We start from the raw sequence: 12,286 nt of genomic DNA on the forward strand, positions 1-12,286 counted from the left end.
GAACACTGGAACAGGACACTGTTATAGAACACTGGAACAGGACACTGTTATAGAACACTGGAACAGAACACTGGAACATAACACTGTTATAGAACACTGGAACAGGACACTGTTATAGAACACTGGAACATAACACTGTTATATAACACTGGAACAGAACACTGTTATAGAACACTGGAACAGGACACTGTTATAGAACACTGGAACAGGACACTGTTATAGAACACTGGAACAGAACACTGTTATAGAACACTGGAACAGAACACTGTTATAGAACACTGGAACAGAACACTGTTATATAACACTGTTATAGAACACTGGAACAGAACACTGTTATAGAACACTGGAACAGAACACTGGAACATAACACTGTTATAGAACACTGGAACAGGACACTGTTATAGAACATTGGAACAGAACACTGTTATAGAACACTGGAACAGAACACTGGAACATAACACTGTTATAGAACACTGGAACAGAACACTGTTATAGAACACTGGAACAGAACACTGGAACATAACACTGTTATAGAACACTGGAACAGGACACTGTTATAGAACACTGGAACAGGACACTGTTATAGAACACTGGAACAGAACACTGGAACAGAACACTGTTATAGAACACTGGAACAGGACACTGTTATAGAACAGTGGAACAGAACACTGGAACAGAACACTGTTATAGAACACTGGAACAGGACACTGTTATAGAACACTGGAACAGGACACTGTTATAGAACACTGGAACAGAACACTGTTATAGAACACTGGAACAGAACACTGTTATAGAACACTGGAACATAACACTGTTATAGAACACTGGAACAGGACACTGTTATAGAACACTGGAACAGAACACTGGAACATAACACTGTTATAGAACACTGGAACAGAACACTGTTATAGAACACTGGAACAGAACACTGGAACAGAACACTGTTATAGAACACTGGAACAGGACACTGTTATAGAACACTGGAACAGGACACTGTTATAGAACACTGGAACAGAACACTGGAACAGAACACTGTTATAGAACACTGGAACAGGACACTGTTATAGAACACTGGAACAGGACACTGTTATAGAACACTGTTATAGAACACTGGAACAGAACACTGGAACAGGACACTGTTATAGAACACTGGAACAGAACACTGTTATAGAACACTGGAACAGGACACTGTTATAGAACACTGGAACAGGACACTGTTATAGAACACTGGTATAGAACACTGGAACAGAACACTGGAACAGGACACTGTTATAGAACACTGGAACAGAACACTGTTATAGAACACTGGAACAGGACACTGTTATAGAACACTGGAACAGAACACTGTTATAGAACACTGGAACAGGACACTGTTATAGAACACTGGAACATAACACTGTTATAGAACACTGGAACAGGACACTGTTATAGAACACTGGAACAGAACACTGTTATAGAACACTGGAACATAACACTGTTATAGAACACTGGAACATAACACTGTTATAGAACACTGGAACATAACACTGTTATAGAACACTGGAACAGGACACTGTTATAGAACACTGGAACAGAACACTGTTATAGAACACTGGAACAGGACACTGTTATAGAGCACTGTTATAGAACACTGGAACAGAACACTGGAACAGGACACTGTTATAGAACACTGGAACAGAACACTGGAACATAATACTGTTATAGAACACTGGAACAGAACACTGTTATAGAACACTGGAACAGAACACTGTTATAGAACACTGGAACAGGACACTGTTATAGAACACTGGAACAGAACACTGTTATAGAACACTGGAACAGAACACTGGAACATAACACTGTTATAGAACACTGGAACAGGACACTGTTATAGAATACTGGAACAGAACACTGGAACAGAACACTGTTATAGAACACTGTTATAGAACACTGTTATCGAACACTGGAACAGAACACAGTTATAGAACACTGGAACAGAACACTGTTATAGAACACTGGAACAGAACACTGTTATAGAACACTGGAACAGAACACTGGTTCAATGGTTCCCTGTGATTACTCTGCAAAACACGACACTGGCAACAACAACACGAGCACATGCACCTGACATGACTCTCTCAAATGTTTTATCAAATGTTTTATTTACTAATAAGGATCTGCCCCTTTTTTTTAAATTTTCACCTAAAATGACATACCCAATTCTAACTTCCTGTAACTCAGGCCCTGAAGCAAGGATATGCATATTCTTGGTACCATTTGAAAGGAATCACTTTGAAGTTTGTGGAAATGTGAAAGGAATGTAGGAGAATAAAACACAGTAGATCTGGTAAAAGATAATACAAAGAACAAAACAACCGTTCTTTTGTGTTTTTTTGTACCATCATCTTTGAAATGCAAGAGAAAGGCCATAGTGTATTATTCCAGCCCAGGTGCAATTTAGATTTTGGTCACTAGATGGCAGCAGTGTATGTGCAAAGTTTTAGACTGATCCAATGAACCATTGCATTTATGTTCAAAATGTTGTATCAAGACTGCCCAAATGTGCCTAATTTGTTTATTAATAACTTTTCATGTTCAAAATTGTGCACTTTCCTCAAACAATAGCATGGTATTCTTTCACTGTAATATCTACTGTAAATTGGACAGTGCAGTTAGAATAACAAGAATTTAAGCTTTCTGCCAATATCAGATATGTCTATGTCCTGGGAAATGTTCTTGTTACTTACAACCTCATGCTAATCACATTAGCCTACGTTAGCTCAACCGTCCTGTGGGTCAATCTCTCTGGGTCAGTGTCTAAGAGGTATTACAGCTGTGAGTGTCTCTGGGTCAGTGTCTAAGAGGGATTACGGCTGTGAGTCTCTCTGGGTCAGTGTCTAAGAGGGATTACAGATGTGAGTCTCTCTGGGTCAGTGTCTAAGAGGGATTACAGCTGTGAGTCTCTCTGGGTCAGTGTCTCTGGGTCAGTCTCTCTGGGTCAGTGTCTAAGAGGGATTACAGCTGTGATTCTCTCTGGGTTAGTGTCTCTGGGTCAGTCTCTCTGGGTCAGTGTCTCTGGGTCAGTATCTCTGGGTCAGTCTCTCTGGGTCAGTCTCTCTGGGTCAGTCTCTCAGAGGGATTACAGCTGTGAGTCTCTCTGGGTCAGTGTCTCTGGGTCAGTCTCTCTGGGTCAGTCTCTCTGGGTTAAAAAAATCTTCATAGTCTGTGTAATTGGTTGTTGATAATTGCTCGACAATCATTTTCAGGTCTTGCCATAGATTTCCAAGTAGATTTAAGTTAAAACTGTAACTCAGCCACTCAGGAACATTCACTGTCTTCTTGGTAAGCAACTCCAGTGTATATTTGGCCTTGTGTTTTAGGTTATTGTCCTGTTGATAGGTGAATTCATCTCCCAGTGTCTGGTGGAAAGCAGACTAAACTAGGTTTTCCACTAGGATTTTGCCTGTGCTTAGCTCCGTTCTGAAAAACTCAGAATAGAGCTCTATTCTGAAAAACAGTCCTTAACGATTACAAGCATACCCATAACATGACTCAGCCACCTCTATGCTTTAAAATATGGAGAGTGGTACTCAGTAATGTGATGTATTGGATTTGCCCCAAACATAACACTTTGTATTCAGGACAAAACGTTAATTGGTTTGCCAAATTTTTTGCAGTATTACTTTAGTGCCTTATTGCAAACAGGATGCATGTTTTGTAATATTTATACTGTATTCTCTACAGGCTTCCTTCTTTTCACTCTGTCATTTAGGTAGGTATTATGGAGTAACTACAATGTTGTTGATCCATCCTCAGTTTTCTCCTATCACAGCCATTAAACTCTGTAACTGTTTTAAAGTCACCATTGGTCTCATGGTGAAATCCCTGAGCTGTTTCCTTCCTCTCCGGCAGCTGAGTTAGGAAGGACGCCTGTATCTTTGTAGTGACTGGGTGTATTGATACATCATCGAAATAGTAATTAATAACTTCACCATGCACAAAAGGATAGTCAACTAGGTGCCCATCTTTGCGAGACATTGGAAAACCTCCCTGGTCTTTGTGGTTGAATCTGTGTTAGAAATTCACTGCTTGACTGAGGGTCCTTACAGATCATTGTATGTGTGTGGTCCCGTGTGGCTCAGTTGGTAGAGCATGGCGCTTGCAACGCCAGGGTTGTGGGTTCATTTCCCACGGGGGGACCAGGGTTCAATTCCCACGGGGGGACCAGGATGAATATGTATGAACTTTCCAATTTGTAAGTCGCTCTGGATAAGAGCGTCTGCTAAATGACTTAAATGTAAATGGTACAGAGAGGCATGTCAAAGAAAGCATGTTAAACACTATTATTGTACACACAGAGTCCATGCAACTTGTTAAGCACATTTTTACTCCTGAACATATTGAGGCTTGCCATAACAAAGGGTTTGAATACTTATTGACTCAAGACATTTCAGCTTTTCATTTGTAATTAATTTGTAAAAATTTTGAAAAACATATTTCCACTTTTACATTATTGGGGTATTGTGTGTAGGCCAGTGACAAATCATCTACATTTAATCAATTTTAAATTCAGGCTGTAACAACAAAATGTGGAAAAAGTAAAGGGGTGTGAATACTTTCTGAAGACACTGTAGCTATCTTTTATATTAGATCATCACTGTTTTCCCAGGGAGTCCTGGTATCCATAAAAACAGAAACTAAATCTTGAACATTTTTACTAAATAAATAAATAAAACATAACAAAACATAATATAATATAAACACATTACAGTTACACAAATATATTCACATGACATTAACAGCTTAATTAGCTCGGCAGCTGTTCTATATTCTAATGGATTCCATCCCTTCCTGCTGTGTGCTACTATGTCTGTGTCAGTCTACTAATCCTGTAATATACTAGAAGCATCATTAGAGGAGACGACTGGCCCACTTTACAGTCCTGGGCTTACCTTGAAGCTTTATGAAAAGACAGACAGGCAGCCATTGAAGTACTATCTAATCTAGAGAGAGCGAGAGAGAGAGAGCCTCGTCTCTTCCTTTATTAACATGTTATAAATGTGTTACTGTCGCTAGGTTACCATCCAATTGACGACAGATTTTCATGGGAATATTCTAAAATCAGTGTAAAAACAAACAATATGCGCATTTTCCCACCAGAGATGTTTCCGTCAAATTGCCTTGTTGTTGATAAAAGGCTGTGCGTGATGACGTGGTGCACATAAAAATAACTTTTACGGTTAAATGGGTTTCCATCGCATTTTCAACTTTACTGGTGTTTTTTTTCTCACTAATTTGTTTTGTTGTATTATATAGTCTGGTATTGGCACGTGCGCCCTAGCCAACAGCGCTAGCTGCATGCTCTTGGCTAGAACGCACGTCTAGCCTATATGTTGAGATTATTATTATGGAAACAAATAGCAAGATTATTTTTATTTGTCAAACGGCAGCCAATGATGGATTATCACCAGAATAAAACCCTGGATATTTATTGGAAAGGAGCATCAAGATCATCCTTCTCTTTTCTTTAAACCGTTTCCACTTTCACCACCCTGTGAAGTTCATCACTCATTTCCTCTGTAGTCTAATAAACTGCACGGTTTCCTGATGAGTCGCAGTGGGAGGACCACACACCATGTCATCGCAGGACTCCGAGTTTACTTCGATATGATAGAGAGAGTAGAGACGGAGAAAGAGAGAGCAGAGATAGAATATAGAAATAGAGAGAGAGTAGAGGGAGAGGAGAAAGAGAGAGAGCAGAGATAGAATATAGAAATAGAGAGGGAGTAGAGGGAGAGGAGAGTGAGAGAGTAGAGATGGAGAAAGAGAGAGCAGAGATAGAAGTAGAGGGAGAGAGTAGAGGGAGAGACATAGATACATAAATGTGTTATTATGTGTTCTGTGTTTTTGCATATTCAGTTGCTGTACTATGTGCTAGAGAGAGAGAGAGAGGGGGGGGGGGGGTGGAGAGAGAGAGGGGGGGGAGAGAAAGAGAGAGAGAGAGAGAGATGGGGTGGAGAGAGGGGAGAGAGAGAGAGACAATGTGACAACCTTTTTGTGACTGTGACAGTAAAGTGTTGTTTTGCCCTAGGGGTACTGTATGACAGGATAGCAGACTGTCAGTGTCACACTCACATGCCCTATCACACAGACCTACCAAACCTCTACACTTGCTGTGAAGACAGGGGTCAAGCGTTTTTCTGTTGGGCAACTAAACTAGTGCAGAATTAAAATATAGTTTGTAACTCTTCCTTTGTTGCTACACTTTTAGAAAAACAAAAGGTGCTATCTCGAACCAAAAGGGTTCCCTGGGCTGTCACCATAGAAGAAGAACCCTTTGAAGAACCCTTTTGGGTTCCATGTAGAACCGTCTGTGGAAAGGGTTCTACCTGGAACCAAAAAATGGTTCTCCTATGGCTACAGCTGAAGAACCATTTCAGATGTCTTTTTTTCTACGTGTATTTCTTACTGAGAACTCATTCTGTCTTTCTTTCCTACAGTGATCTGTACATTCCGAGGGACGGTGACCCATGGCCTGGCTCTGGAGATAGGAGAGACAGTCCAAATACTGGAGAAATGTCAAGGTGTGTTATAATACCGCCGTTACACTCTAACAATACACAATAACATCCGTACATATCTACTTCCTGCTAGGTTGGTTTACGGTACCTTAGTTTCTTTCTACAGTAACAGAATGAGAGAAGCAGAGGTCTCTATTACCTGTGTGTGTGTGTGTGTGTGTGTGTGTGTGTGTGTGTGTGTGTGTGTGTGTGTGTGAGTGAGTGAGTGAGTGAGTGAGTGAGTGAGTGAGTGAGTGAGTGAGTGAGTGAGTGAGTGAGTGAGTGAGTGAGTGAGTGAGTGAGTGAGTGAGTGAGTGAGTGAGTGAGTGAGTGAGTGAGTGAGTGAGTGAGTGAGTGAGATTGGACACTCAGAACCAGAGCTCGGGACTTCCGCCGTTCTGCCATCCCTGTCCCCAAAACACAAGTCTACTTGGTGGTAATAGCGCTTACCACTAGTGGTACAGTGCATTCGGGAAATTTTCAGACCCCTTGACTTTCCACATTTTGTTACATTACAGCCTAAAATGTATTAAAAAGTTGTTTTCTTCATCAATCTACAGTACACACAATACCCCATAATGACAAATCAAATGTTTTTGTTGTTGAAATTTTAGCAAATTTCTTAAAAATAAAAAAAGTGAAATATGACATTTACGTAAGTATTCAGACCCTTTACTCAGTGCTTTATTGAAGCACCTTTGGCAGCGATTACAGCCCTGAGTCTTCTTGGGTATGACGCTACAAGCTTGGCACACCTGAATTTGGGGAGTTTCTCCCATTCTTCTCTGTAGATCCTCTCAAGCTCTGTCAGGTTGGATGGGGAGCGTCGCTGCACAGCTATTTTCAGGTCTCTCCAGAGATGTTCGATCGGGTTCAAGTCCGGGCTCTGGCTGGGCCACTCAATGACATTCAGAGACTTGTCCTGAAGCCACTCCTGAGTTGTCTTGGCTGTGTGCTTGGGGTCGTTGTCCTGTTGGAAGGTGAACCTTCACCCCAGTCTGAGGTCCTGAGCGCTCTGGAGCAGGTTTTCATCAAGGATCACTCTGTACTTTGCTCTGTTCATCTTTCCCTCAATCCTGACTAGTCTCCCAGTCCCTGCTGCTGAAAAACATCCCCACAGCATGATGCTGCCACCACCATGCTTCACCATAGAGATGGTGCCAGGTTTCCTCCAGACGTGACGGTTGGCATTCAGGCTAGAGTTCAATCTTGGTTTCATCAGACCAGAGAATCTTGTTTAGAAGCAAGACGACAAAAGAGCGCTTTGAGGACAATACAATACCACCGACACGGCCCGCTACCAAAGACTGTGGGCTCCCCTTCTCTGTGTCCAACGTGAGTAAAACATTTAAACGTGTTGACCCTCGCAAGGCTGCCGGCCCAGACGGCATCCCCAGCCACGTCCTCAGAGCATGCGCAGACCAGCTGGCTGGTGTGATTACGGACATATTCAATCAGTCCCTATCCCAGTCCGTTGTCCCCACATGCCTCAAGATGGCCAGCATTGTTCTTGTTCCCAAGAAAGCTAAGGGAACCGAACTAAATGACTATCACCCTGTAGCACTCACCTCTGTCATCAAGAGATACTCTTAATGATCGGCTATGAAAAGCCAACTGACATTTACTCCTGAGGTGCTGACTTGCTGCACCCTCGAAACTACTGTGATTATTATTATTAGACCATGCTGGTCATTTATGAACATTTGAACATCTTGGCCACGTTCTGTTATAATCTCCACCCGGCACAGCCAGAAGAGGACTGGCCACCCCTCATAGCCTGGTTCCTCTCTAGGTTTCTTCCTAGGTTTTGGCCTTTCTAGGGAGTTTTTCCTAGCCACCGTGCTTCTACACCTGCATTGCTTGCTGTTTGGGGTTTTAGGCTGGGTTTCTGTACAAGCACTTTGAGATATCAGCTGATGTACGAAGGGCTATATAAATACATTTGATTTGATGAAGTGCTTTGAGAGACTAGTCAAGGATCATATCACCTCCACCCTACCTGTCACCCTAGATCCACTTCAGTTTGCTTACCGCCCCAGTAGGTCCACAGACGATGCAATTGCCATCACACTGCACACTGCCCTAACCCATCTGGACAAGAGGAATACCTATGTAAGAATGCTGTTCATTGACTACAGTTCAGCATTCAACACCATAGTACCCTCCAAACTCATTATCAAGCTGGAGGCCCTGGTTCTGAACCCCGCCCTGTGCAACTGGGTCCTGGACTTTCTGATGGGATGCCCCCAGTGGTGAGGGTAGGAAACAACATCTCTACCCCACTGACCCTCAACACTGGGGCCCCACAAGGTGCGTTCTCAGCCCTCTCCTGTACTCTCTGTTCACCCACGACTGCGTGGCCATGCACGCCTCCAACTCATTCATCAAGTTTGCAGACGACACAACAGTGGTAGGCTTGATTACCAACAATGATGAGACAGCCTACAGGGAGGAGGTGAGGGCCCTCGGAGTGTGGTGTCAGGAAAACAACCGCTCACTCAACGTCAACAAAACAACTATGATCGTGGACTTCAGGAAACAGCAGAGGGAGCACCCCCCTATCCACATCGACGGGACAGTAGTGGAGAAGGTGGAACGTTTTAAGTTCCTCGGCGTACACATCACAGACAAACTGAAATGGTCCACCCACACAGACAGCGTGGTGAAGAAGGCACAGCAGCGCCTCTTCAACCTCAGGAGGCTGAAAAAATGTGGCTTGTCACCAACAACCCTCACAAACTTCTACAGATGCACAATTGAGAGCATCCTGTCGGGCTGTATCACCGCCTGGTACGGCAACTGCTCTGCCCACAACCGTAAGGCTCTCCAGAGGGTAGTGAGGTCTGCACAACGCATCACCGGGGGCAAACTACCTGCATTATGCTGGCTTATAAAGTGATGTGTTATTCGTATTGGAATCCAGCCAGAGTTGAGATATGCAACAGTTTACATTGTTAATAACCCGCAACCTGCATTCAGAATTTGTACCCCCTAAAGCAGGGGGAGGCAACTAGATTCAGCTGTAGGCTGTTTTTCGTAGGAGAGGATGGTCAGGGGGCCGGAACATAAATATAATAATTTGTACATTGAAAATTGACCACAACTAAGCCCAAAAGAGATTGCATTTGAAAATAACAATAATTTCATACTTTTTTTTATTTGTGGGAAAACTTGGCAACAGATTTCCTTTTTTACATTTAAAACAAAAATACTTTTGTACCTGAATTCCTTGGCCCAGTTTTTCAAAAGTTATCTGACTGGATTTCGGCAATCTGATAGGACTAAATGTTATAATTGGGGTTTTCAAAACTAAAAAAGTTGATTCTGATCGTCCGGATAGGGATAAGGATTTGGTAATCCAATCTGACCATTTAATCAGGATTGTATTTGGTTTTTGCATTTTTGAAAACTCAAAGATAGTGATTAGGATAATTTTGATGCCAAACAACAGGATTATCTTGATCCCACTGGACGGGTGGATTCAGGGTGGATTCAGGGTGGATTTAAAGAGGTGAATTGCACTACAACCAAAAAATAGAAATGTAACTAAGGTGAGGAGGTTTAAGAAAAGTTTTTACATCTGAAAACCAAAAGTTGATTATGTTAAATGGACTGTAGAATAAATATGTGATCAGTTGTTATATTGAGAAGTGTCAAATACATGCATCTACTTACTTATAAGTGATATACAAGCTCTATTTTTTTTTAAACAAGGTACCTTCAATGTTCCCCGGGAGCTGAAGACATGGATGTTGTTTAGGCAGCCCTCCACCCCTCTCTGATTCAGAGGGGTTGAGTTAAATGCAGAAGACACATTTCAGTTGAAGGCATTCAGTTGTACAACTGACTAGGTACCCCCCTTTACTCATCTCTGTTTCCCAATGACAGTGTATTAGTAGTACCACAACCTGCCCAGTAGATGGCAAGGCCTGTTCAAAGTACTTAAAATCCTGAATCTGTCATCTTGATATTGTGGTATCTGGATGAGAATGATCCTATCCGATTATTTCCTGAAAAACCATATCGAAAACAGCCAGATCAATCTAAACCTGGCAAAAAAAAAGAAGAGGATTACAGAATCCGGAATCCGGATCATTCTGATTTTTTAACAGAAACTTTGGGGGGCCAAGAAAAAGCTCTCCGATCTGTCACTGACCCCTGACCTAAGGTCAGCCTGTTGCCAACCCCTGACCTTAGGCCTTTCAACTGGAACCACATTTTTTGTAACTAGCTGATTTGATAAAAAATGTATGTTATTTATCTTTGTGTAGCATAAGATGAATGAATCAATCAATTTACATGCAAACAGATATTGAAATGAACAATTCTAAAAATAAACCTGCTAGAGCATGCTGGGAAATATGGTAATGATGGGTGTGGTTTTGGTTCATAGTGATGTGTTTGACTTTCAGGTGCCTGTATCAGGGTACAACTAGGCCCTCAGAATAAGGCTTTATGAAATCTGCATGTTATTGTGTTAATGATATCGTATATACAGCGGTCTAAGGCACTGCATCGCAGCGCTAGCTGCGTCACTACAGATCCTGGTTCGATTCCAGGCTGTGTCACAGCCGGTCGTGACCGGAAGACCCATGAGGCAGCACACAATTGGTCCAGCGTCGTCCGGTTAGGGGAGGGTTTGGCCAGTCGGATTGTCCTTGTCCCGTCGTGCTCTAGCGACTCCTGTGGCGGGCCGGGGCTCATTGCATGCTGACGCAGTCGCCAGGTGTACTGTGTTTCCTCCGACACATTGGTGCGGCTGCCTGCCGGGTTAAGAGAAGCATTGTGTTGCTGGAGCGTATTAAAAATAAAATGTTTTTCTTAAAACAATATATGTGGGCATAGGTAGATTATTGCAATTGGAGGATGCTCTATATGTATATTCTTTAATGATAGGCTATTAAATTGGCTACATCTGTTGGTATAAACTTTGATTGAGGAAATTATGACATCATAAAAAACTAAATAAAAGTACTCTCCCTCAACTAAAATATGTTATAACACACATCCATTAGACCTTGGTATATTACCACAGTGGCTGAGTTATAACACACATCCATTAGACCTTGGTATAGTACCACAGTGGCTGAGTTATAACACACATCCATTAGACCTTGGTATAGTACCACAGTGTCTGAGTTATAACACACCTCCATTAGACCTTGGTATAGTACCCCAGTGGCTGAGTTATAACACACATCCATTAGACCTTGGTATAGTACCACAGTGGCTGAGTTATAACACACATCCATTAGACCTTGGTATAGTACCACAGTGGCTGAGTTATAACACACATCCATTAGACCTTGGTATAGTACCACAGTGGCTGAGTTATAACACACATCCATTAGACCTTGGTATAGTACCACAGTGGCTGAGTTATAACACACATCCATTAGACCTTGGTATAGTACCACAGTGGCTGAGTTATAACACACATCCATTAGACCTTGGTATAGTACCACCATGGCTGAGTTATAACACACATCCATTAGACCTTGGTATAGTACCACCATGGCTGAGTTATAACACACATCCATTAGACCTTGGTATAGTACCACAGTGGCTGAGTTAAAACACACATCCATTAGACCTTGGTATAGTACCACAGTGGCTGAGTTAAAACACACATCCATTATACCTTGGTATAGGACCACAGTGGCTGAGTTATAACACACATCCATTAGACCTTGGTATAGTACCACCGTGGCTGAGTTATAACACACATCCATTAGACCTTGGTATAG

The 12,286-nt window shown here is 42.2% G+C and overlaps 1 protein-coding gene across 1 annotated transcript in view; it reads left to right on the plus strand.

The window, feature by feature from the left end:
- Positions 1-3,555: 3,555 nt before the first annotated feature.
- Positions 3,556-12,286, plus strand: part of LOC120036313 (dedicator of cytokinesis protein 3-like) — a 296,634-nt gene continuing 287,903 nt past the window's right edge. Inside the window, exons 1-2 of the mRNA XM_038982785.1 lie at positions 3,556-3,565; positions 6,480-6,563. Of these exons, the coding sequence (XP_038838713.1) occupies positions 3,556-3,565; positions 6,480-6,563 (94 nt within the window). The remainder of the gene's footprint in view (positions 3,566-6,479; positions 6,564-12,286) is intronic.

Source organism: Salvelinus namaycush, unplaced genomic scaffold (assembly GCF_016432855.1).
Source record: "Salvelinus namaycush isolate Seneca unplaced genomic scaffold, SaNama_1.0 Scaffold13, whole genome shotgun sequence".
NCBI classification, from domain to species: domain Eukaryota; kingdom Metazoa; phylum Chordata; class Actinopteri; order Salmoniformes; family Salmonidae; genus Salvelinus; species Salvelinus namaycush.